This window comes from Gasterosteus aculeatus, chromosome 21 (assembly GCF_964276395.1).
Source record: "Gasterosteus aculeatus chromosome 21, fGasAcu3.hap1.1, whole genome shotgun sequence".
Lineage (NCBI taxonomy): Eukaryota > Metazoa > Chordata > Actinopteri > Perciformes > Gasterosteidae > Gasterosteus > Gasterosteus aculeatus.
The window spans coordinates 10,699,424-10,726,365 of NC_135708.1; the positions used below are offsets into that span (position 1 = coordinate 10,699,424).

Genomic DNA, 26,942 nt, shown 5'->3' on the forward strand with positions numbered 1-26,942 from the left:
AACGAGCTAAACGGGAATAATGACATGGACGGAAATATTCTGCAGGGATCACTCATGAACAAGATGTCTGTAAACATCTACTTCACCATGACCCTCCTTTTCTTCGCCTTGTTCCAAGGATCCATTCTGAGTTGTGCTAAAACACGGACAATGCGGGTCTAAATATTTGGTTGTGGTATTGCAGAAGTCTAAAACAGGTCATGATTTTTGTCAGTGAGAACAAACAAAAGCACACGATGAATCAATCTCGGTCAGAGTAACGAGGCAGCTTCTCCTTCACAGGAAACCTCAGTGCTTTCAGTGTATTCCACCAGATAATCTCTCCTAAAGTCTTTCTAAACCCCCCCCTGGCCACCCCGGCCTCTACAATTTCTCATTGCCGGGCCACCTGTGGACCTCGGGAGCCGAGAGGCTGCCGGGCTCTCTGCTGTAACGACTTGGCGTCGGCTCGACTTTGCGCCTCCAAAACAATCAGGTGGGGACGGTGAGCGACGCCAAGCACTTCCAGCCAAATGGACGCACACGAAGTAACCAAGAAGACAATCAATCGTGTGAATCCCTCCCCAAAAAAAGGAGATGAAAACAAGTCTCAGAAAGTCAAATAAAACTGAAACCAGACGTATGTACAAGTGGTAAATCATTTCCTTTCCTGTCAGCCATCGTTTTAAATGGCTTTTAAGTCTAATGCATAAAACCCTGGCTTCCTTTTAAAAGCAATATATCAAGCTCTGGAGTAAAGCACACATCTCCAATTAGGGATCCAGATGAAGCATTTTACAGTTGGGCAGCTTCCTCCAGCAGGAGGCTAAGAGGCATTAACGTGATACCTCAGCTGGCACCGCACTCACACAGGACCAAGAAGTATTAGGACCACCTGCTCCTCCCGTGAAAACAACGCTTAACAGACAGGATCCACGGCGGCCCGGGATGGATTTCATCGCCGCTTTCACTCGCTGGCTTGAATGTGGATTATGCACAAAAAAAAAGTACGAGTAGATCATAAATGAGTCATGATATCACCGGTGGTCCCAGCGATGTGAACACTGCGGATTCACATCTGCACTCGCTTGCGTCCCGTAACAAATCATCCCTTTCTCTCTTCCACGTCGATGCCCACTTCACCGCTTTCATTTAGAGAATGGTACAGTTCTAACACCTGATCTTAAACCTGGATTACAGCACCGGGATGTTTCTGTGCTTTGGATGTTTTCACACTGACGATACACAGTATTGTGTGCATTTTCATTTAAGGTATTAATTGGAAAGCTGGCTGCAATTAGCCCAGTTTAAACGAAGTGGGGGAGCCTTGCTGTTTGTGCTGAACACCAATTTACACGAGTGGCCCCTGTGGATCGGCCTCCAGAGAGACTCATTTGGCACACAGGACTGAGGACTCAGACAGTTTTCACTATGAATTAGGCTCCAGTTTCCTTGCAGGAGGATTTATACACGAGAAGCTTATGAATTGTTTAGTAGATGTTTTAATTGCACACGAGTGTACGTGCAATTCAAAGCATTATATTACACTAAAGGGCACTTTTTGCTTCAGCTTTTCTGGAATTTTTAAAGTCAAATGATACTTTCAAGCATGAAGATGATCAGGGCCTGCAACTTAGAAAGTTTAAGATTTGTATTAAAAGTCACAAATACACAGATGCAGAAGAACAATAGTTTTTCCACACAAGCAAACCAAACAGACGTTTGGGGCCGTTGAGTCTAGTTTGAGTCAAATACCTTCACAGGTAGCAGCTTTGGTTCCAAGATGGATTCATTTCTTTGAGTGTGAAGTACACGCTGTGAGAAAGAAGGAGCGCGGGGGAGAGAAAGCCTTTTCTCCCCCTCGCTCCACAAGCCTCCTGTTTAGCCATTGAATTCCATCTATTTATATCCTCAGAAAAATACAGTCACACTCTCAAAGCTTCGGAAGCACTCTTTCCCCTTTATGTGAAGGACACGGGACATCTTTGTGTTGCCCCAAGGTTTTTTCTCTGTTCTTCAGCACATGTTGCCAAGGTCTAGTATTCACAGGGTTGGACCAAGGACAAAGATGCATTAAGGGACATGTGGACCTTTTCTGCGATACAGGAATCAGAACCTGGCTGAGTTTGTCGGGAGAAAGACACATTGTGATGTACTGTGCAAGGCGTGGTGGGGGACTTTCTGCCTCACTCCTGCTCAACCGGCTCTAAAGTAGAGCTGCTTTTAGACATAATCGCCGCTTTGATCGCACACTGCAATACACAAGCAATAGTTTTCAAGATAATTGAGGAGAATCCACCATATTTCTACAAGCCATATTTACAGTGTAAACCCTTTTTACCAACGTGTGAAAAAAATAAAAAAAATAAAACCCTATTTATATAAAACCCGAGCCACCCGTTGCCACTTTATGCACACAATGCATGTGCAGAAGATGAAGCAGATTAGCAGAGAAGCTCCCGTTGCTCTGAATCAAAGGATGAGCACTCATGATATATTATGTTATATCTTACAGCCAGAAACATGCAGACAAGGACTCTCTATAGACATACACCGTTTCCTTTTTAGGAAAAAAGAAACTACCCTTGCAGGAAGATTCTTGGGCCAGATCCAAGTCGAAGATGACTCAGAATGTGGTTTGGATTTGGCGGACTGGTCACTGACCTTGAAGACGAACATCTCCCTCCTCAGTATGGCGAGGGTGTTGTAGCCTCCGTCGCAGATGTTGGGTTTGGCGTTGGGGTGCGACGGCCGGTCTCCCGTCGGAAGCCTCGGAGGTCGCGTCTGCCGGTCGGGCTTACGGGGGTCTGATGGAGGATGGGAGCGGGGAGGGGCCGCCGTCGGCAACGGCTTGGTGGGCTGGGGGAGCTTATCGGGAGGCCCTGCAGGCCGACAGAGGAAATCAGCTCACTAGTTTCCATTCGTGTACAGAGGCGACACCTAAAACATCCACCTTTTTCTTTGACAAGATACTTTGGGTTAAGTGGTTTAATTTGGACCGAACCTTCTAGAACAACAACATCATTTAAACACAACGCAAAGGAATGCAGATTGATGCATTGTGAAGGGTATTAAATCACAGGTTTAAACTGTATAAGAAATGTATTTCTGCATTTTGAAGAGCGAGATGAGATTATTTACGCCACTCTCGTGTCTCTACACTACAGATGTAGGACAAAGCCTGGCTGTCTTTATGCTAAGCTAACCAGCAGCTGCCTCAGAATTAACTCGCATTCAAATGAAGCAAGGAAATATCGGACAAAGCAGTAGAGAAATTTAAGACCGCTAATAATTGGAGACTGATTGTACAGATTCAGGCTCTGCTCATTATGGATGTTTCTAATTTCTCTGACTTTCAAGTGAAAGTTCAGAGTCACAAAGGAAGGAAGGTAACATATGCTGAAGGACGAGCAGCTGCCCGACAGGACTGAGATCTACCTTTAACTATTTGGGGCAACAATTAATTGACTAGTTGTGGACAAAAATTGTGTTCATACGTATGTACAAGAGTTGTTAGATATTCGAGGATGTAAACATGCTTGCAAACGGAGGGTGAACCACTTTCATTATCGCTGCGCCATTGACCTCCGCCCATCAACCTGAGCTTCAGCAGAGCCGTATTCTAGCACCTGCAGCTTAAACCACAAAGCCAAAGGAAAGGGAAAGATATGAAGACAAAATAGAAAGAACACATGAGAGGTAGCGGAGGAGATGGGGAAAAAAACAACATGAGGTCATCCGTGGGTGGAGTTTCACACTGCCAAGTTTCGGCGATTCAGCTCACCGAAGCATAATATGATATGTTAAGATGAATAAAACAGAAATAAGGAGCATACGCTTTCAAAGTATACTGCCGAGATAAAAATAAAAGTTCCTCCCAAATGGAGGGCCCGGGCGTTGCTTCACATCCATGATTTACACGAGAAGAAGAGGGCGGGGAGACATGCAGAGGGGAAAGCGGAGCGAGGAGAGAGGCGGACGGAGGCCAAGCGAGTGGGTTGCGTGTATGAATAATTGAACACGTGACGACGGCCAAAGAACACGCTGTGTTACTGCGAAGGACCCGGATGCTCGTAGCCGTGTGTTGATTGGGGCAAACGCATGCGGGGAGGCGAACAGGCGAACCCTGCACCCCCACGGCAACGAAAAGTATCCAGAAGTAACGGTGCCAAAAAAAAAACGACGTCGGACGCAATTGGAAAAATTCAGGAGCCGCGAACGAGCGACTTAACGGCGCGGCAAGCGGTTTTAAAGTCAGCGAGTGAGAAGAGGATAAATCGAGCCTTTCACCGGAAGACAAGCCGTCTAATGGGTTGACACGCACAGGCTGATGGCGGGGATGGGGAGGCCACGCCGGCCCGCTGCTCCGAGTCCACTCGCTGAACGAATGGAATCCGAAGCACTCCGCTCTGTTTTTAGGGCGGGCCGGTGGTTTTTATTAACATATCGCCCAATCAGGGTAACGCGAGAGGGGCGATCTGAGATGGAGCTTTGACGTAAGGGAACCTTTAAGCTTTCTGCCAGCAACACAGTTAAAGCAATCAAAAGAAAATCCGACTCGGGTTGTGACAAATAGTTTGAAGCTTAACATAAGACATCCAGTCATCTGGTTCTCAGTAGTATGGGGTCATAATTCAGAATATGAGGAATAAATAAAGCCAGCGGGCTTTCGTTTTTTCGACAATGACCTTCGTGCTGAGGCAAGAATCAGCTTCCTTCAGTTCATGTCAAAGTGTGAGAGGGAATCGATCCTCCACGTCCAGCTCAGCCCGGTCACAATCTCCCCACAATTCACTGTGAGATCCTGCCTGTTAAATCGTAAATTCACCCCCCTCCCCCCCATCTACACTACAACACGGCTTTACTATATGACCAGTATCTCACTGTCCCTGTTTGACCTCCACGCTGCTGCCACGAGGAAGACAAAAGAAGGCCATCGGCTCCTGGAAAAAGAAAGTGCGACTGCGAGAGGAGCCGGCGTCGCCCGTCCTGCCCTTCAACCCTCGGTGCGGCGCGGAGGGCGAGGGAGGGGCGGTAAACGCGAGCAGGGATGAAGAGCGATTTGATCGCTGGCCCAGGTCTGTCACTCCCGGGGGGACGTGGGCCGACCATGTAAGCAGATGGCAGGTTCTTTGGTGTGTCTGTGTGTGTGTGTGTGTGTGTGCAGCCATTCACGTGACAGACCGGAGTCAGCGAAGTGTGAGCGCTTTACAGCCTCGACAGCTGTACGAGACAATACGGTCACTTCCCGCCGAGTTGCGTTTTGAACTCGGATGTCAAACTGAGGTTGAGACGACGAACGCAAACAGCAAAATGAGCACCTGTCTGGATCGAGGTCTTGGGCAACACCCCGTGTACCACTAATTCAACTCGGAGTGCGTAAAAATGACGACTACACAGACGCTTACATCAATCTAGTACCGTCAAATTCAATTTCACACTCCTAATACGTCCCCCCCCGGAGCGACATCAGCTTTATGTGTTGACAAAGCACGACAATCACGGCATCTGCGTGTCGGTGAGGAATGTGTGGGTGCTGTTATATTTAGATCCAAATCTCAGATCTGTACTTCATCTGGGATACCGGGAACGACAGCAAAAGTCTTTTGGGAAATCATCTTTGCGCCGTTGACTAACGGCACAATAATCCCTAAATCGGACTGGTGCTCGCGAGCGCCGTGCGCGTCTACGGGGGAAGCTCAGCCGGCCTTACCGTAAATCTTCTGGATGCCCAGCAGGTCGTCCATGGGCAGTTTGAAGTTGTCGGTGTCCATGTACTGGTAGAAAGGCGCCATGATGGCCGTCGGGTCGTTGGAGTGCTCCAGGCCCAGCGCGTGGCCGAGCTCGTGGACCGCCACCAGGAACAAATCGTTGCCTGGAAAAAGGGAAAAGGAGCGAGCAGTCGCTGTTTTAGTCACATCAGCCACGAGCTGCACCCGTTTTTTTCCCTCCGACATAAAGCCACGTTTTGATTTAAACCAGCAGCCTTGGTTGGACGACAAAAAGCGGCGCGCGTACAGTCCTCGCAACGGTATGCGCGCGCACATCTGTCAACATGTGTGTGTACGGGCGTAGATAATCCACTACTTATGAACATCATGAGTGGATTATGTAGCGAGCCACGGCCACTGATGGGACATATTACACAGGCCGGTAGACACACACAGAGAACCCTGCACTCTGTAATTAGTCTTGAGCTGTGGTAAGCCGGTGACTACACTGGGTTGACCTTTTGACCCAGAAGCCCTCCGTGGCTGACAGACGTGCCCCAACCCAATCCCAGCTGTATTAGCTTTTGGATATTTAAGATGTAAAGCATCCCCCGACCTCCCGCATCCATCAACGTCCCGCTCAAAATATTACGTCACCGGCGACCCGAACAAGAATGAAGCCCACTCCTCTCCGCTGTGGTGCTTTGAATGGCGCCCATGAAGGAGCTCGTGCTCGTGTTTGGGAGAGTAACGGGTGTGCGATCGGGGTCGGGCTGCTGCGCCTTCTGTATAATTCATCGTGGAAAGCAGGCTGTCTGTGTGACGCTAATCATGTGATTCCGAAGGGAGATGCAACGCCTCAAAATGAATTTACTTCAAAGGAGACCCGCCTCCACCCTTCCGTGACTCTGATGTCGTAGCGAACTGCGTTATACTGGGATTAAAAACCACACATTTTAAAGCGTTTTCCGGAGAAATTTGACCTGATCTCCGTTTCAAGGTTGCCCGCCCGGCGCTCTTTGCCGCCGTCTCTCTCGCAGCTTTTACTCTTCTCTCTTTGTCTTTTCTTATCGCACCGAGTGACTCGACGGGAATGAGAAAGAGCATCGCTTATTCATCGCGTATCCTACTAAAGTGAGGCACTTATCCGCTGCATATCTGTCACATGAATAACGCATCAGAAGATTCAGATCGCTCTCCTACACAACGCTCAGGGACGTACAGTTTAGGCCCCAGAGAAAAGGTCCTTTTGCAACCTTGGGGAGGACGTGCGACTGTACAGATGTTGGTGCGTCTTAATAGCGTTAATGGCCTCAGACACCCTGAATTAATATCCAGGCCTTTGATGAAAATGCTTTATTCCTCACCTTAATTCTCGCGGCTGGTGAAAGTGAACAAACACGAGGCAATATTGTGGCGTTTAAGAGTTTAAGGCAAATGAAGAGCCGCAGAGGAGGAGGGAGAGAGGGGAGAAATCACTTGTGGAGGAAACGGGAGGCGAGGAGCCGTTTGTTTGCTGTGAGCTCCCTGACGCAGGATTAGTCAACGCTCATTGTGCTACAGACGCTGGTAGAGTGTGTATCGCACCGACAGACCGCAACGCACGGTGCAACTCATCACTGTCCGGGACGCCACGGAGAGGTTCGTCTGATATGCATGGAGTTTGTGATACGAACTCCATGCAGTAATTACTGAGATTAAATGCCATGGAATTTAATGCAGAAAGTTGTAAACTGTTATTGAAATCACAGTGGCGAAAACATTTGGGTTCATCAAAATCTAAACGGAAAATAAGATTAGATTAGATGATCCCTTTTGTTAGTTCCAGAGTGGGGGACAGGAAATAAAAACAGAAGAAGCGCAGTAAATAGTAAACCGCAAAGGAATAATAAACAAGTTCCAATAAAACCAAAACCAATAAATGCACATTAATTGGAAGCAGAAACTGTGAAGAATGACTACGCTTTTGTATGATAAATAAAGTTAATTTACAGTAAAAATCAGAGCTGTTGGTCAACGTCCGTCCGTCTTTTTCTATCTCCGTCCTGCTCAACCTTGAGTCAGACTCTCCGTCCTCCTGGGGACGTCATCGGGGAGGTCATCGTCGTCACTTTGTTTTGGTTGCTTATGTAACTCTCGCCGTGGTGGGCGGGGTCATCCCGTTTGCCCGGGGGCCACAAACAAGGCCGAGGAGGTTTGAACTGACCGGGCCAATTAGTCCGCTGGACGTTCAGTCCGTGGCAGGAGACGTTAAGCGAGACGGGAGAGAGAGAGAGAGAGAGAGAGAGAGAGCGCATGAGCGAGTGGGAGAGAAGCGAGAGAAAAAGTTGCGTGAGGGAGCCGTGGGAGATGAGTGGGAGACAAAGAGTGGATAAATACAGATGTTAAAAAGGTAAACTGTGAGGAAAGGGTGTTTGGATTGAGAACTGCAGGAAGTGTGTGTGTGTGTGTGTGTGTGTGTGTGGGGCAGGATGATAAATAGAAGGGGAAAAACAGAGGCGAGCACAGCGATAAGGCTCAAGACTATTTGTTACTTTACGATACGTTGTAATGGTCCTGCAATTGCAAAAGATGGGGGTGATGGATTATAGAACTGCGGCCTTTGACCTTTTCGGCATTTCGGCCGGTGGCCGTATCGGAGCGAGCGGGCGTCAGCCGGCAGGATTCAGCCGGCAGGAACTGAGCACAAAAAGCATCCAAGCATACCGTTGAGCTAATAAAAGCTACATTTGATGTCAAGTCCCAAAAAATGCTTTCATGCTGGGCAGCGACGGACTCTCTCCTCAGGGTCAAGGTTGCTGCTAATGAGATGGCGCAGCCAAGAGAAAAAATCCCCCAAAAACATGAAGGGAGGAGGAGGAGGAGGAAGAGGAGGAGCGTCACTGGAGATTTACAATCAGATGTGTCTCTCTCCGTCGGGGGAACCAGTAAAGTAAACTGGGGTTGTGATTAGAAAAGTGTAACCCCCCCCCGACCGGCCCGGCTGCGCACGCCGCTGCCGAGTGCGGCCCCGCCTGCCAGGCTGACGGCCCCCGGGGAATATGAGCCATAAACACTCAGAGGCAGACGCACACAACCGGCCCACAAATCAGGCACGGGGGGCCCCCCGGACACCGCCCGTTCACCTGCAGTAATAGCTCAGGTTGTCAGTGCGGGGGCCCCCCTGGGGGCCGGTAACCTGCTCTGCTTCTAACGCTTTAACCAAGCGTCCGTGGTCCGTCAACAAGACGTCGGCTACCGGCTCGTCTCTCACCGTCCCCGAGCTCCTCCGTCCCCGAGCTTTGGGAGACAGAGCTGGGACTGTTATCTCACTGCTGCCGGGTCGCCGTCCAAGTCGGAGCAGGCACAAGCGCTCTCTTTGTCCCCAGGAGCCCCCGAATGTTTCCCGTTGTTCCGCCGTGGCTCCTCCTCGCCCCCCCGCTGACGTTTGCACTCTCTGCCGCGCTGTGGAGAAGACGCAAAAGCAGGAGGCCAGAGAGAGAGAGAGGGGCAGCGCCGAGGAGCGCCGGGCCGGACGGGCCGCTGGGGGAATCGCAGCCTAAGCGGTGCGATCAGTGCCTGGCTCGCGGGGCCCCGGGCACACAGAGCTCTCCGCTGGCTGTCAGAACAGAGCTGCGTGCCGGATCCCGACAGAGTGACCATTGTGAAGAATGCAGCCAAAGCACAATGGCTGCATTCTGCCTCGCTTCACATTCACACACTCTCTCTCTGTTGCACACACACACACACACACACACACACACACACACTAAGGCGCTTGATTCATTTCACCAAATCAACTTATAGAACCAACGAGTACAAACGCGGAGGTGTTCACATGAGACATGTTGGAATGAAATGTTCATCCCTCTGCGGTTTGCTGCGCATGTGATCACGACCAATAAAGCGTTACCCCCACCCCCCTACCGATGTCTTAAATAACCCCCCCCCCGCAGAGGCCATGTTATCTACATCAGTGGTCCCCCACCATCATCACCATCATGTCAGACAATATTTCGCAGACCGGTCGGGGGGGGGATGTAGTAGTCGCGCGCTCTGTGTTCGCTGGTGGGCGAAACTGCCGTGCACGGTAGGAGGACAATTGTAAACGTGAAGAAAAACGCCTGGTGACGCGTGGGGAATCTGTCAGAGGGACGAGCGCACATAATTGGGAGAAAATCCGGTCAATTTTCAAAATAAAACATTTTTCAAAAAAAAAAATATATATATATATACATAAGCTTTCTGTGGTGCGGCCCAGCGGTTGGGGACCTCAGCCCGGGCATCTTAACACGCCAAAGGTGCTTCCAACGGTTGCATAACAGTAACTTCTCTCTCTCACACACTACTGAATGTTCTACACTTACTTCTCACGAGCTTGTCGGAGATCAAAAGCCCGGCTGATGGGAGCAACATGTGTAAACTGGAGTAATCATTTATTCATACAGATGCAGCTAGAGAATCTGTGTGTGTGGAATATTGCCAAGGCTCCAAAATGTGGCCGGCTGCGTGTACTCGAGGAGAATGACCCAGCGGAAGGGAAGGGGAGGGCCGTTGCCAAGGAAAGGACGTCCTCTATTCCCGTCATGTTTATCTCTGCGCAGCACCTGTGAGCGAGACCGGGACGTGTGTCCACTTTCACTGCGATCATTAATCATTAATAATGCATTTGCCAGCAATGGTTTGGGCACACACACACACACTCCTGCAGTCTGTGGACACAACAAACAGCGATGTTACTGCACCACGGGAATGCTGGAGAAAACGTTCTGAATGAATGACCATCTGAATGATGTCGTCAGTCATGGGGGGGGGGGGGGGGGAGGGGGGGTTCACTGCTTTTGCACAGCTGCCAACTGGAAATGTTCAAAATGTAAAACTGGAGAGTAGAGGTATGCGCTGAGATGGAAGTGCTGGGGGGACTCACAGGTCCACTTGTGTTTAAACTCATTCATTGGCTGCACTTCTTCTGACAGTTCAACTGCTTTTGTTGGTTATAAATTCACTGACGTTTTAAGTGCACTCATCTCCTCGTCACTTTGACCAAAACCAACAGCAGAACTGCTCTGAAATTATTCCCATTTCAGACGTGATTTACCCTTCCAGCTTCTGCCCTCCAACTGGCAGCGATCTCCTCCATGACTTCCACTTCCCGCTGAGCTTCTCACCGACACTTTGGATTAGATCAGGACTCCTCACAGGGCTCCGACTCAGAAACTGAATATTCCTCTCCTTTCAGCACTTCCGCGTCAAGTCGTACTTCAACTTCCCTCAGCCCGTACACTTCTGCACGGGAACCTTCTGCAAGCCCTTTTATTTTTAGTTGACTCTTCTTCACTATTTGTATTTGGACAGAAAACCGTTATTCCGATTTATTTTGCAGAGAAAAAGAAAAACGTTTCTTTCAAACTGTTGCCAAAACCCTTCCTTTGCTTTCACGACTGGATCAAAAGGAGCATCGCCAGGTGAAGCCTTTCATCCGGGATGCAAATCTGACATTTACAGAGGTCGCGGGTGCGTCAGAGGTCTTAGTTCACATTTTATGTACTTATTAGGGACTGCCTTTAAACAAAGGGCAAGTATGAACTGCTGAGTGCCAAAACATCCCTTTTTCTTATTCATTCCAAAAACATTAACACGGATTATTCGTCCTTTGGGTGCACAAACAGATCCCACATCACGTGGGACACAATTATCGTCCCTTTAAAAGTGAGACAAATGAATAAATACAGCCTTGTTTTCACTTTTTGTTTCCTAAGGACTACGGGTACGAGGGTTATGAAAGCATCTGAGTGACTAGTGGGAGGGCAAGCCTCCCCGGGTGCACGAAATGTGTGCGCGTGAGTGTGTGTGTGTGTGGAGGCGGAAGAGAGTGCTGCTGCCCACGTGGAAGTTGATGCTGCTGTCAGTAGGCGGCCGTCTATTTCTAGTGGCAGCATGCTGGGCAGGGACGCGCGCCGATTCCTCTGCTTTCTTCCTCTTCGCTTCGCTTGCTTTCGGGCAAAAAAATATTTAAACCCCCCCGATCCGTCTGAAAAGCGGCGTTGGTGGCGAAAAATTAAACCAGCTCCGAGTGTAACCGCCGCGGGAGTTTGTGGGAACGCCACAGAGCAGCATTCATGCGTCCCGAGACGCTCGGTAGGGCCGGCATCTTCCACCTGTGCTTTTGCCACAGCTTTTATTACCATGCATACAAAACTACATTTCCCTGCAGACCCTGGGGCTTCCTGCCTTGGACATCTCTCCCCTCCTTGATCCTTCAGTGAGCTGTAGAGGCCTGATGCTCGCAGTGGCAAAGGCTAGATTCAGAAATGGCTTCGAATCCTATTTGGCTTTTTCTCAGAATATTATTCATAATTTTTGGTGGAAATATTCTTTCCATCCCTGAATGGTGGGCTTACACGTCCCCGTCATGTTGTCTCCAGCCTCACTACCAATCACAGGACGGGACTGCTGCTCCTCGGACCTACTGAGCTCCAGGTATCCTCACATCTCAAAAGATGTACATATATGTGCTGCATACCGTCAAAAATCCATTTATCACTCGTGGCACGCAGTGTTGCATGAAGCACCTGCACTGGATCACGTAGCGTCACATGTAACTGTCAAAAGGTATTCTCACGATAAACAGAAGACACAGTGGTTAGTTCTTCCAGCACCCTTGGGATGTGTGTGTGTGTGTGTGTGTGTGTGCGCGCGCATTTCTTCACCTGTGTTTTCCTACACACACCATTCTACTTACAGTAACGCAACCATCACCTGTTCCTAATGCCTGTCAAACACACACACACACACACACACACACACACAGTAAAATATAAAGATCTGCTCCAGCAAAAAATGCTTCCGTTTCTATCTGGGAGAGACAGAGTGAGGCGGGGGAGAGCGGGGGAGATCGGGGGAGATTGGGGGACGCAGATAGAGACAGAAGGACACGGGGAGCGATTGAACATCTTTAAAGAACCGTGTGGTGAAGGAAGGTTTTCTGAAAAGCTTGAACAACCTTGAGACAATGAGGAATTACTTCAATGTGATAGGAGGAGATAAGAGTGGAGACTAAAACTAATACGATTAGATATCAGCTTTTTATCTTTGTCGATATTTTAATGAGTAGCTTAATGAAATCATTACAAATGTCTCCTCTAATTTAAAAGACAGAGAGGACAAGTCCTGCTTTATGCAGACGACGTCACTTTTAGGGACATGAACTGCCAAAATAAGATGATTCGAGTTCAAATGAATATCAAGGTCAAAGAAAAATTATTGTTTCATGTCGCTGGGAATCAACTTTGAAAGAAATTCCCTTATTATTTGCACACATCTATTCTTTGTAGTTTTCACTTTTTGTAACATTAAAAAGATGACCACTGATGATCGTAGCGTAACAGCACGTGGATAAATACACACTGCATTTTTTTGAGACTCACCATTATTTTTGCCACTTTCCTTTGCACTCGATATTATTTGACCGGCGACATTCCAACGGAGAGCACGGGAGTCACGAGGGAGGAACGAAGAAAAAGACGAGTTGGCTTGACCGCTAGTGGCAGCCTAAAAATAAAAACCCCAAGGACACCGTACACTCCAAACGTCTCCCAATCCCGCCTACCCATCTGTGTGTTTTCCCCCCTCGTAACACCCGGACTCCATAGAAGCCGCTCAAGGTGCCACCCCCCCCCCCCCCCCCACGTCCCCCACTTCTCCCCGTCCCCTCCCTCAGCGGACCATCCCGCTGTAATTCAGCGCCCCGCCAGTAATAATAATCCCAATACCTGGTGACTACGTGTTTTTCTAACCTCGTCGGCTTGTTTCGGGGGGGTGAGAAAGATAATAAAGGCCTGGAATCTCTCGTTTCCTGCGTTGTGGGCCGGCTGGCATGCTGTGTTATGCTACGTACTTCTCAATGGTCCTTGTGGGCATACCAGGCCTTATAAGTCACCCTGGGGTGGGGCCGGGGGTTTGCTTACAGTCATGGTTTGCAGTGGCAGTGATGGATTCTGGGCCAAGCTGTTCTTTTCCTGAAGAATTCACTTTTTTTTTCCATCAGCGGCAGTGTGACCGAAAAGGCATAATGGAAACCGTCTTATCTGCAGCGGCGCTTTGGTTTGGGCACAAAAGGGAAGCGCGGCGGCCTCGGCCCCCAAAGATGACCTTGTGATAAAGCTCGGATGCTTGTTCGGCTGTCCAATGCATACGCTTCCTGCTAACTGCGCTCCGTTTCCAAAAGGGCTCGTGGCACATTGAGCTCTGATGAAAAGAAAATCTAATCATCTCAATCTCCGGTCCCCCTCCTCCCCCCTCCTCCCTCCTCCCCTTCCCCCCTTTCTGCGTCCATCCGGCAATACGCTCCTTCCCTCCTCTCAAGTGCTCTGCATCATGATTCATTTTACCTCTGCTGAAACATTTTCCATGGCGTTTCCATGGCGTTTCCGCCCCTTCAACCCCCCTCAACCCCCCTGCCCGCTCTTTCCTTGTTGTCTCTCACTTTGCATCATGCTGGTCAGACTAGGCGAGCGGCTCTGGCTCTAAAAGGAAACGATGGAGACGGCAAGCGGGACGCACCAACGCCACTCAATGGGTTCCACTTTTTGGCTGCTTGCTGCAGGTGAACACTGGGGAGGCGGCGGGTGTGGGGGGGGAAACATGTGGAGCCCCAATCGGGCTGAACTTCCGACAGGTTTGAGATGAACTGTGCTCTCATCCAACGCAGCAAACACTTGCCGGACCGACGCTCAGAGGTGTGAGATCAGAGTGTCGGTCATCCTTGCGTACGTCATGAACCCGTCTGCGTGTCAAGTGCACTTTCCCATTTCAACCCTCCCAAGATAAAGATATCCAATGAAGTTCTTTTGTCGAGCGGAGAGGTGTTCCGCACCAATAACGACGCAAAATAATGGAATAAAACACTTTCCTCAATCCGAAAGTGCTCCTCCGATTCACTGAAATGTTTGTTCATTTAAATACTGCTTTAAAAAAAATAAAATCTGCTTCGCCTTCAACTGCAAGCTCCATTGTTGAGGCGGCACCCCGAAAAGCTGACACACACTCTGGCTCGTACTAGAGAGAGGGAGCTCGTCTTCATAGGAAATAGGATTTGTCAAACACGCGTCACTCCGCTCCCGACTCTCCTTGTCGGACACGTTGATTTTTCTCGACATCGCACCGCTCCCTGTTCCCTGCGATTAAAGCCTTGGACACGTGGAAAGCAGCCGCCGCGTACTGGGTGGCCAAAAAAATGCCATCAGCTAATCCGAGAGCGGACCGCATTCTGCCGAGGGTGCTAAAAATCCCATTGACTGTAACTTTCCTAATCCTCGATCCCAGAATGCCGCAGTTGCAGTGGGAGTGAAGACACGTGCATGTGTGCATGTGTGTGCATGTGTGTGTGTGTGTGAGAAGAAAGTGGACGTGCAGGCACACGAGCGCTGTTTCAGGGTGTTTATCGACATGCAGACAAGAGTTTAATCCTCCAGTGTGCATCGGCGACGTCGTCATCCAAAACCGACGGTGCAACGCCGCCAACGGTCGCCGGGACGACTGATCCCTCTCGACCATGGCGTGCGCTGAGGGGGGGGGATTAGGCGTGACGTTTACCAGACAGGAGCTCCTCTCCAGCACGTGTGTGTATGTAATGTTTGAAAAAGAAGAATACAGGAGGGAGAGCAGACTGAGAGAAAAGCCAAACACACACAAGACATCCAGCGCCGATCGGAGCTGAAATGACATCATTCACAGCTGTTCCCTCGTCCACTGGTCCAGGAGGAGGGAGGAGATGGATTACAAATCGTTGAAGCTAGTATCTTTGGAAATACGTGGGATTATCTTCCTCTGCCAGAAGAGATTTTCAGACAATATCTTTATTAAAACGTCTACATGTTTGCTTTTATTAAAATAATGTATTTATAAAAGTGGAGGATCTAAATTGTATTTCATGTCCTACCACAAAATGAAACAACACACCAATGCTTTCCAATCTTATAGCAGCGGGATCCTGGATCAGCTGAGCTCAGCTTTTATATCAACCCTTTGGGTGATAATGCATTATTTCATTGTACTTTATTATTGTGTATACAAAAACAAAATTGCACAGCAGTAAACGTAAGGAAACCAGTTTTGATAGGCGGGCGTAATCCTTCTATTCATGAAAGTTTTGTTTGATGTCTTTTTAATCTAAAAGTAATTCCACTATGAATTGAACTTGATCATTCACTGTGTTTTTTTCGTGTAAAGCATTTCCTCAATATATTGTGAGATTTAAATTATGATCATGTACTGATATCGATGCCAGTGGGTTTTGAGATTTACCATTTGCCGTATTTTCGTGGGTATGCAGGAATTGTGAAATTCAACCACAGAATACTGTCCGCCGTCTTCATTCTGTATGAGCATTAATGGTCATCAACCTGGAATCACAGCCCCCCCCCCCCCCCCTCCTCCTCTCTTCCACACTAGTGCATTTTCCATTTGGAAAGAAAGCCAGCTGAGAGTTGGTAACAGAACCGCGCGCATTATGGGATGCTTTCACCGACGTGAGGGCCGCAGAGGAGCTGTATTAATATTGCACTGAAGGCTGGATGGAGCGAGAGAGAGTGTTCCTGTACGTGTGAGAGGGGGGGAATCATGGGCCTCAATGACAGCTGCTGACAGCAGGGAGGACAAAGACACACACACACACACACATACACACACACACACCTTCTGGGTGCGTGGATAGTTGGCTCGAGGTGACCACCGGAGCGATTCTCGTCACTTCCATCAGACCCTCAGGTGCCTCAGACAGGCCTCAAGAAGCCCGGCCGCTTCTGCTTAAAAATTCTGCCTTGGACATCGTGATCCTCACCTTTCTATTTGCGCCGCGTGGCGCTTGCCGCTCCGCCGCCCCACACGCTGTCCCCCACTCATCTCCTGCGCCTTCCTCTTCAAATGTTTTCTCTGCTCCTCGCTACGTTGCTTCCTCGGTCCTTCCCTCTCCGTCTGCCTCTCTAGTGAGCTCTTCAACCTCCAGTATTTGTGTACAGCTACTCTGCCATTCTCTCTCTTTTACTTCCCGTTATCTCGGCTGCCTTCCTGATTCTAGCGCCCCCCCACACACTTATTCCTGCCACTGTTTCTTGATAGTGTCTCCTTGACTCGTGTGTGTCCATTGGATTTGAATCACAAATGAAAAGGGAGAAAAATAAAAACACTTTCTAGAATCTAAGAGGGTAAGAGGGAGTACCTTGTGTCTCCTTCACAGTATTGTATATTGTATATACTCTCTGTCGTCACTACCCAGGGGGCAGCGCGGCTTAGCGCTAAGTTGACACACCCACACCAGCAGCGATGGGTCGGACCTCGGCACAACGCCAAAAACGGCGACACGGCTGCTCAACATGCAACCCGCACCACCGAGTGATCCGCAGGGCTCACACGAGGCCTGACAAGCTGGAAGCCCCGCAGGGCGAGGGCCCGGCGGGGGGGGGACGCCAGCTCGCAGCGGAGCGAGGAGGGGCTGTGATTGCCGGAGTTCACTCAGGGGGGGGCGGGGGGGAGGGACTCCCGCCAGCGGGGAGAGACAGATGGGCGAGCATCAACCAACTGGACTGCGTCTGCGCTCGCTCCCGGAGCCCCGCCTCCACCCCGGCATCCCCCCCCATAGCCTCCGAGGGGAGGAGTTACCCTCGTCACCCTTAAAGCCTTGGACACGTGGTGTCGGTGACAGAGACCAGGTTGCCCACCCTGCACACATTCCACATTTACATGTATTCATTCCCCGGGGGGGGGGGGGGGGGGGGGCGCTTACCGTCGTGGTTGGGGTTGCCCAGCGTCCACGGTTCGTCCGAGTCAAAGTGCGTGTCGCCTCCTATTCCCGGCCCCGGGAAGTAGGCGTGGGCGAGGAAGCCGCCCTCGCCGTCGAAGGGCGAGCTGTCGCCGTGGAAACCCGAGGCAAAGATGATGGTGATGTCCACGTCTTTCTTGGTCCGCTCCAGCTCGCTGTAGGGCACCGCCTCGAAGCGCAGCGGCGTCACATTCTGCCAGACGTCGAAGGCCCGCCGGATGGCGTCGTGGGTCTCCTCCGCGCCCACTTTGGGCGTCACGTTCTTTATGCTGCAGGGACGCAGGGGAAAAAAAAACAAACGGGTGCGTCAACCACACTTCATACAGCATCAACCGAGGTTGTCAGAGCCTCGAGGAAAACAAGCCCACACGCAGAGGAGTGACTGGGACCAACGGCTGAAAAATAAACACCACAGAGTCTCAATCTACACAATCAGCTTAGAAGAAATAAAGACCCCCCCCTCCCCCCCCCGATCCATCCCGGGCGCCATGTACCGAGCATGTTGATATCAAACGGGGAGCTAAATGAAGCGATTAGAGAGGGAGAAACAGCGGCGTCCTCCCCCGCCAGCTTTGCGTTGCCGCAGATGTGGAGAACGACGGAACGCTTCCCTGCCAGTGGAATTTATTTTCTAATTTAGGATTATGAACAGCCCGGCCGAGAGCCACGCTCTGGTTCGGCCGTACTTCCAAACCTGAATCCATTTTTTTTTCTCGCTCAGAAAGTAAACAGCCCACACCTTCTCTCTCTCTCACACACACACACACACACACACACACACACACACACACACACTTTAACCAGTCGTCTTTAGAGTTTCTGTTTCCTCCGCTCTTTTGTTGACTTTTTTCAATCCATTTTTTTGTAATTATGGGACTAAATGATATCAGAATGACTTTTGCTCATCTTCTTTAGTGGATAGACTGCTGTGAGGCACAGTTACATACTGCATATTAATATTAATTAATTAATATTAATATAAAAGCGCAGATTAATTATTGAATGAGACTCTGTGAAAAGGGAAGCATACAGGCTACAGGCTATGAAATAAAAATAGATGGTCACAGAATAGCCGACGGTTTGATTTAAAATGTTGTAATTCCATCCATCCATCGTCAAACCGCTTATCCTGCACACAGGGTCGCGGGGGGGCTGGAGTCCATCCCAGCCAACTTCGGGCGATAGACAGGGTACACCCCGGATTGGTCGCCAGCCAATCGCAGGGCAACACAGAGACACACAACCATTATAGCAAATTATAGTCTCTGCTTTTTCAAGACAGATTTGCTGACAGCAGATCATCACTTCAGCAAAGATCTGTTTGCTTTAAATAATCTCTCAAAAGGTACCTTTGTTCAATCAATTTCTGGTTCGACCGACAAAATGAAATTATGGGGAATTGTGAGGAACTTGACATATTATCGCCTCATAGTTGATTGGCCTTTCATGTTGGCAAACAGTGATTCATTAACACATTCTCTTACTCACGTTTGTGTCCAGCTGAGGAAATAAGTACTAATACTACTTACTCATCTTGTAGCTATTGTTTCGGTCTCCATCGACTAGCTGCTATCTGCCGTTTGTATAATAAGTTTCAAGAATCCTTTTTCTAAAAACATCTTTCTGCTGTGGGGGACAAAACCCCAGTGATGATGTGGGAGTGAATCCAAACAGGAACGAGAGCAACAAAACGAGAGAAAGAGTCTCAACATTTGTCAGTACTCTGGGATTACAGAAAACCCAAAGTGAAGTGCCGTCAGCGCCCGGTAAGCGACCGGGCCTCAGCCTGATTGGGGCCCAATCACAGAGGGCGACACAGTAACGTCCATTTTGGCGGGGACTACAAAGATGGTTTCATCCGATTCTATTAGCCGGCACGCCGCGTGGTAAGGTTGACGCGACAACAACGGCACCTGCATGCAGAGGAGTGTCGGCGTGCCGGAGAGAGTGGCTCCCCCCAGCAACGGGGCTACGTGGAAAGTAGCACGCGCCTGGTGGCCGTGGTTGGTTGTACTTGTACTAGATGCCAAAGATGCCTTAGAAGACAAAACAACTAATAGTTTTGAAAGGCTCAGCATGTCGTTTGAAGGATGGGGACTCAAACTGTCGTTTGAGTCCCCATCCAAACGGTCCTTTTGAGGAAAGAAAGAGCGACTTCAGTCAAAAGACCTCAAGCTGGATTCAAACCCACAACACGGCAGAAGATGACAGATTCTATTATGAACATGTGACAGACAGAAACGGGCGCATTGTGTTCCACGTCCAACACATTCCACTTTATTTGTTGCGTCATCCAGTGAACACGGTTTGCATCCAGTGACATGTCTGATTGTCTCACTGTTCGTGTTTTTTATTTGCAGCGATGTCACCGTTTTAACCGCTTCATTGGTGAGTACAACAAAAAGAAAACATTTTGATTCTAAACGGTAAAGGTGAATATGGACATGTGACCCATGCACCCGTCACCGGGTCACCGTTCATGGATGTTTTCAGCAGACATAAAAATGTGCTGCCTGCATCCTCTTGACTTTCCCCCCTTTCACCAATTGGAGTTGAAATGAGCAGCTGCAGGCACATCCGCCTTCGGACCGGCGCCCAGATCCACGTGCAACACACACTCACACGCTCTCTCAAAAAGCTCCCATCCGACTGCATAACCCTAATCTGTCAGAGAGCAACCTCTGCTTTCCACTGGGGTTTCCTCCTCTCCTCTCAGCCCATCTCTTTCTCCATGCAGCTGCTTCTCCTCCAAAGCCCCTCACCTCCTCCCCCCCAGCTCACTTTCCTTCCTTCCCTCCTCAAATGCGCTCCTCCACTTTTCATCAAGCCGGCTTATTTTTCTCCTTTTCAAAGATTGGTGCCGTTGCAGAGGAGCCGGCGCAGGCATGAATCCGCGCTGCTATGCAGCCCCTCCTACAGCTGTAGGTTGCTGATGCACAAGATTATATTTAGCATTTGTAATACTGCTTATACATTTATTCTTAGGACAGAGTAAAAAAGAACAAGCCCAATCCCTGGGGATTATCCCATAAAACATGGGCCTTGGGGCAAGCACCGGCATGTATAATGTTACATAAATATCATATATCAATAATAATATATGTAAAATATTACAGAATCTGGGCCACACTGAGTCAACGAGGAAATATGATTAGACACGTGGTCCTATGCATTATTACTAGTGGTGTTACGGAGCACATGTCGATCCGGAGCGGTTTGCATGACTTTGTGGCGCAGTGTATCGATACTAAAAAAGGTACTATGGGATCTTTTCTAGTTCTAGTTTATTCTAGATACGAATAAACGCTGCCCAGGTATTGCATCATGGATATCGGGTATCTTGATATTCGTGGCAGGTATTGTATCGAAGTCATGATTTTGGTGTTGTGACAACCCAACCCTGAATATCAATTTAAAGTGTCAGTAAACAGAAAAGCGATAGTGTGTCAGAGGTATTTAACGGTGAAGGTCATGGCGAGCGGAGGAGCTTGAGAGGCCACCGGTATCTTATAAGTCGCAAATGTCGGGAGCATTTTGGCTTCCCTGTAAATTATTTGACAGGGAAAGTAAATTACTTTTCTTTGCTGATCCGAAAAATTATCCGAACCGCAATGTGAGGCTGTTGATTCGTTGCACGCCTAATTATTACTCATGTTAGAATTGAGATGAGACCTCTGGTGCATGAATGGCTCTTGCATGCACATTCTTTTTCCATTTGTGTCACATGTTCAGAAGATAAAGCTGCTTCTTGTCCAGTCCCAGCTCTGTTGTAGAATGCAATGGTTACAGTTTGGTTTCTGTCCATTATATTAATCCAAAAGTTGTGCTCAGCAGTTGCTCCTTTGCAGTCAAGGGTTTTACTGATATTTGACAGTTTTGAAAATGCGCTACCATTACTTAAAGATTAAAAGCAGGATATTTTTTTTTTATTATTAAAGAAGCAAGGGCTGCATAAAAGGAAAATATGACGTGCAGTTTCTTTCTCTTTCTCTCTCAAAGGGACGTCCAATTTAACGAAAAGGTCAACGACACGGTTAAGTCACAAAGCCCCCGTTTGCCAGCTTTTGGGGCCAGAGGCACACACTGGGTTAATCTCGCTAGCCGGACGTCTTCGCTACTGGACAGAGGCCCCGTTGACGGGTCCAATCAGCGGGGGCGGGACTGTCTGTGCATGTCGGGGTGGTCACGGGGTGATCCTGAAGCTGCTGATAAAACGGCACCGTTTCAAAGCACCCACCTGTATGTGATATGTTTGTGTTGCCACTTCTGTCCGGTGAGGGCGTACCGCCGTTTCCTGACACTGAATCTGGACGCGCCTCCCACCTGGTCGGGAACCCCGCATCTCGGCTTCTTCATCCACCTGGAGAGAAGGAAAAAAGAAATGAGACGGGATGCAGACATGGCCAGAAGGAGACTTCCTCTGCAGAATGCACGACACACACACACACACACACACACACACACACGTGCCATTCCTGGTGATTCTCCGTGCTGTACAAATTACACTTATGACACATGAGCCGCCCTCACCTTATCGTGTTATCGCTGCTTTGACAACGAGAAGCAGAAGGAGAAAGAGAGACACAGGCACACCGTTAGCTCGTCACATTGCACTTCAGCCCAGCTGTTGACCAGCTGTTAGTCGGCATCCACACTGCTGGCCACCACATTGGCACGTTACAGTTCACCGGCCAATTTGGGCTGATTGCTATTTGAGGCACGGATGGCCTTTCGGTGTTGCTGGGGACAGATGTCAGTGAACACGGTTTGTATTTCTTGTGTGTGGTTTGCAGGTAAAAAAGGTTCAGGGGTTAAAACTGGGTACAAGCAAGAGCATGTTGCTGCATGCCGTACATCCTCTGTTCTCTAACACCCTCACGTAACTGATGTGACTCTCATTCCTGCAGTGGATTTCCTCCTGGATGCACGTCATGGAAGTTCAGAGACTCTTCTCGTCTCGGTTGTTCCTACAAAGTGAGGTCTTCCTCCTCTAAACCAACCGATCGCTGTCCCTGCCCTTTCCCCTTTCTCCCGCCGAGTATCAGCGCTTTGCCATTTCACAGCCTTTGATCTGACAAAAGAGGCGCGCTCTCTGTGAAAGGCTGCTTTGATCAATTTAAGACGCCCCACTTGATCCATGTACGGCGAAGGTAGTGTCTCGGCGAAACCACTCTAGTTGCCTTCATAAGACAAAACAGGATGAACGAGAGACCCCTCCACCGTTTGTCCTCTGTTTTGTGGACGTCTCCGTGAGTTTCGGCGATCGTTGTTGGTTTGCTGCACGTTTTACCTCCTGGCCGGCGCCTCACACTCTTCAGTCCTCTTGTAAAAGATCCATTTACGTTACAGCAACGTGACATTTCTCAGCTTGTAGTGTAAAATGAAAGACGATTTGACATCACTATTGCTATTTCAATAGAAATAGAGAATTTTTACTCGCCAGTCATTTGTTTGTACAATGACCATTTACAGAAGTGAATTAAACACAGTGCGCCTCATCGCGAGTAACACCTCAGAACCCAAAGTCCCACGTGGTAGGACTCACCCCATAGTGCTGCTATCCAGGGAGCCGGTGACGTTGAGGCCGTAGCGGCGCTGCATGGCAGCGATAGCCGACTGCATGACTCGAGTCGAACGCAGCACCGACATTCGGGGGTCCGCAGGGGGGAGGTAGCCGTACCTCTGGAGCCATGACTGCACACAACAGAGAGAGGGAAGGGGGAGTCATTTCACATTGAAGGGTTTCCAGGTGTAAGTAAAAAAAAGGAAATCATTGCAGACGAATGGTGAAGGGAATTGCCGTATTCCCCGTTCGATATGACCTGGAATTCCATTTAAATAGCATCAAAATAGAAGTTGAGATGAGTGCTATAGAGGCACAAGAAAGAAAAAGATCCAAAGACATTCAGCCTATGCGAGTTTATGGAGCAAAATGTAATTTGTTATGGTGTCGTTTGGCTTGTCGGCGACGGACTTTGGTGTGATGGAGCTCTCAGTGTCTCTATAAAGCCCTGCTAGAGGGAATCAGCGCTCAGATCTCTGGAGCAAGGAGAAGACGAGGGGTCGGCTGGGCTCTCCACTCGAGAGGCTTTAGGGATTTGGATAGTCCCTGTATTCTCTCAGCCTTCACCACAGAGCCGACCGGCCAATGAAAAGAACAAACACAAACAATGGTTTTGTGCCCAGAGAACACTAAAAAGAAATGTCCCGCACAACGTCGCTGGGCCGCTCACGTTTCTGTGGATGCTACAGAAGAAGTGCAGAGAGCGGGGGAGGGGAACGCAGTAAAAAGGGTCTTCAGCGAGGTGTGGCGCTTAGCTTAGCACAAGGTCTGGAAGCTGGGGGAAGAAATAAATAAATCTTGGAAAGGTTAAATAAAAGAAAAATATTGGCCTTATGCAAAAATCATATTCACTTCATATCTCGTTTGTTTAATCTGGATGAAAACCAGAGTGGCCGACTTCTACTTGGCTCGCTTCTTCTGCTCATTTATTCGTGCCAGAAGCCTTGAATGGTCTCAGGAAGTTTAATGACAACTCTTATAAATATCGGGAGTAAACATTCATAGCTTCCTATTAAGATCCTGGAAAGGAACGAGCATAACAACTGTGAATTAATTAAAAAGCGTCCTCTTCTTCTCAGCCGCAGCGGATCAGGAGATCATACGCAAATCTCAGGCTCGTTTCAACTATTCGCTGAATCGGGAAAGAATACCTGCATCTTATACCAAATGCCCCGGGATACTTCTATGGAAATGATAAGGGGAATTAAGAGCTTGGTGAAGATAACCCAAAAACCCACCGTCTTACATGTACCAGGATGCAGGATGCACCAGGACACAAAAATAGCCTTTTATGTTTGCATTTAAGGGGATAAGGCGAGAGGAAGCGGCTTCGCCTTTGTAGCTGTGATTGGCACACGGACAAATCCACGATCTCTCTGCCTCCCTACTTCCTGTCCCCGGAGGCCTGTAGGTGGGCACGTGCTGTCAAAATGTTGTGTCACGGCTCGCACTGCTTGGCGCCTCGCTCACCTTCCCTCTGCCTTTTTCCCTCTCCTTCACCTGCTTTAGTTCTTCAGCTTTCCCTGCTTTCCCATCTTACTTTTAATCCTTCAAATCGTGTTTTAACTTTACAAAAGCGGAGACTTCCCACTAGACCTCAAGAAGCATTTAGATTACATATTCTTTATAGGCCTGTAACAAACGCTTCATTCATTCAAATCTTCCAGTCTGAATGCGGGGGGAGAAGCGTTGTTCAGCGTGATGGAGAGACATGGAGGGGTGAGCGGTCTTCTTATACAGAACAGTATTTTAAATGCGCGGTGGCAAACATGGGGGGCTGAGTTAAGGTCACCAAACTTAAAAACCGTGGTAAACCCCCCCCACCCTAAAAAAACAAAAGTGAAACTGACGCCCCCCAGAGTGGCTCATTCTACAAGCAGACCAGCGCAACAAAGAGGGAGACAGAGAGAGGAAAATACACGCTGCAAAACCAAAACAAATGGTAAAAAACTCTTTTTGCACTGTTTCCAACTTCAATTGCAAGTAGTAGTATGTTTACAAAATGTAATAAAACGTTTAAGTGAAAAATTTAAGTGATAAGTACTTATTTTATTATATCTTCAGGCAATTAATTCAGGAACGACCCTATTTATTTATTTCTGTTGGGTAGTGGGGGGGTTGGGGGTCTCATAATGTCCCTGTATCCTTAAAGGGGGCATTGCCAGACACAGTTTGGGAACCACTGTACTAAAGCTTCTAGAATGAACACAGTGATACACAAAGGATGCTTCTATGCAAGTTTATAACCATCCTGAATACAAATATCCTGTAATACAACGAGTAGCCAGTTATTAGTGTACCTGTCACATCTTACATGCGAGGCTTGGCCGAAGAGACCTGAGTGGCATCGGGGTGACATCACCGCTGCTCTCTCAGACGTCCCCTTTCATTTTGCCTCTTCGCAATTCTTTCACACGCTCGCGCCCCCTCCTGGGTTCACCGCTCGCGTTAGAAAGCCTTCAGCTTCCGCGGCCCGACCGACACACGAGCCGCACCTCCACAATCATAACCCACGAGCCTCAGGGAGAGACGGGAGCTCAGAAGATATTAATACTGCACCAACTTTCAAAGACTGAATCGAAGCCTTTGATTCCATCATCGCGCCGGAGGTTGAGGACTGTGTCTCGACTGGCAGGGTGTCGGTGTTTCGTGAGATCTTTTCAGAAGATACAGGAGGGACTATATTACAGAAAATATGGGCGAATCGCTAAAGAAACAACACAGCAGTTATTTACTACTTAAAGCGGATCACTTCTTCCTGGACAGTCGGCCAGCTGAAGAGATGGAGTTAGATCCTGGAAAAGGGTTCTGCTCTACCAAAAACACTACAGAGCTCTGTTTCCTCCAGCTTGTGTGTCCTCATCGCAACCCGTTTTCATTCTCCCTCCTCCCCCCATGCTGCCCTCATCTCCTCTCTCACTGATCCGCCCTTTGTCTTCATCATCTATGCTCGCCCGTGTTTAAGGATCCCGGAGAAGTTCTGCATCTGGTGCTGCACACCGTGCGGCCCGTTTAGGGAGTTGACTCCCACCCAATGGGAGCTCTCTCTCTCTTCCTGCAAGGGAAGCTGAGCTATAAGAAGCATCTACGGTGTTTATTGACAAGTTGGAGGTAAAGATGAGAAACACGAGCAAAGATTGTGGTCGTGGTCTAAAAGCTCCTTCTTGATTATTTTTTTCAAATAATCGAGGGAACACTTTTTTTTGGGGGGGGGTCTGTTTGATCCGCTCACCCCCAGCTCTCGCCCACATCATGAACTGTCATCCGACCGGCCGAATGGGAGCGCGTCAAACAAAAAATAAGCCCTCTCGTGTGTAATGTGATAATTATGCCGTTAGGAACACAGCCAGTCTCCCGGAAAGAGCGGAGCGGCATAATGAGGCTAAAGACTTCTGCAGAAATCGAGGGCCTCCTTCAAGTGCAGAGAGATAAGGCGTCCGGCAGCGTGGCCTGATGAAGGCTAACATGTCTGAAACGCACCGCTGCCTATTCTCGGGGGTTGGCCACACTTGAATTTGCCTCCACTTTGAAGTGCATTTCTCTCCCGCCTCTAATGGCGGAGGAGCCCAGCCCGACCTCGCTTTCTCCTCACGCCGCCGCCTTCCACTTCCACCGTTGTCACACGGCTTGCGGCCTCTCATAACTTCCCTAGGAAGAAACAGCCGCGGTTATGCAACCACACGTATAGAAAAGCGCAGTGCTCTACAGGACTCGGTGACGGAGAGAACAACAACAAAGTCGTCTCAGGTAAACTCCAGACGAGACGGCCCGGACGCGTGGAGGTGAGCCGAGGTGAACGCGGAGCGCTCGCCTCCCCCGGAACCACTGTGAAACCAGCAGGCGGGGGCCAATTAGTCGATGGGTTTTTTTCTACCTGAGAGACGGCGGAATC

The 26,942-nt window shown here is 49.0% G+C and overlaps 1 protein-coding gene across 2 annotated transcripts in view; it reads right to left on the bottom strand.

The window, feature by feature from the left end:
* Positions 1-26,942, bottom strand: part of mmp16a (matrix metallopeptidase 16a (membrane-inserted)) — a 46,423-nt gene that overhangs the window by 12,576 nt on the left and 6,905 nt on the right. The window contains exons 2-7 of one of the 2 annotated variants that reach the window (XM_040167237.2): positions 23,033-23,181; positions 22,018-22,032; positions 21,725-21,847; positions 17,452-17,756; positions 5,693-5,854; positions 2,644-2,861 (exon numbers count right to left, since the gene is read on the bottom strand). In XM_040167237.2, coding sequence (XP_040023171.1) covers positions 2,644-2,861; positions 5,693-5,854; positions 17,452-17,756; positions 21,725-21,847; positions 22,018-22,032; positions 23,033-23,181 — 972 coding nt within the window. The remainder of the gene's footprint in view (positions 1-2,643; positions 2,862-5,692; positions 5,855-17,451; positions 17,757-21,724; positions 21,848-22,017; positions 22,033-23,032; positions 23,182-26,942) is intronic. The other variant, XM_040167238.2, reaches the window with a different exon arrangement.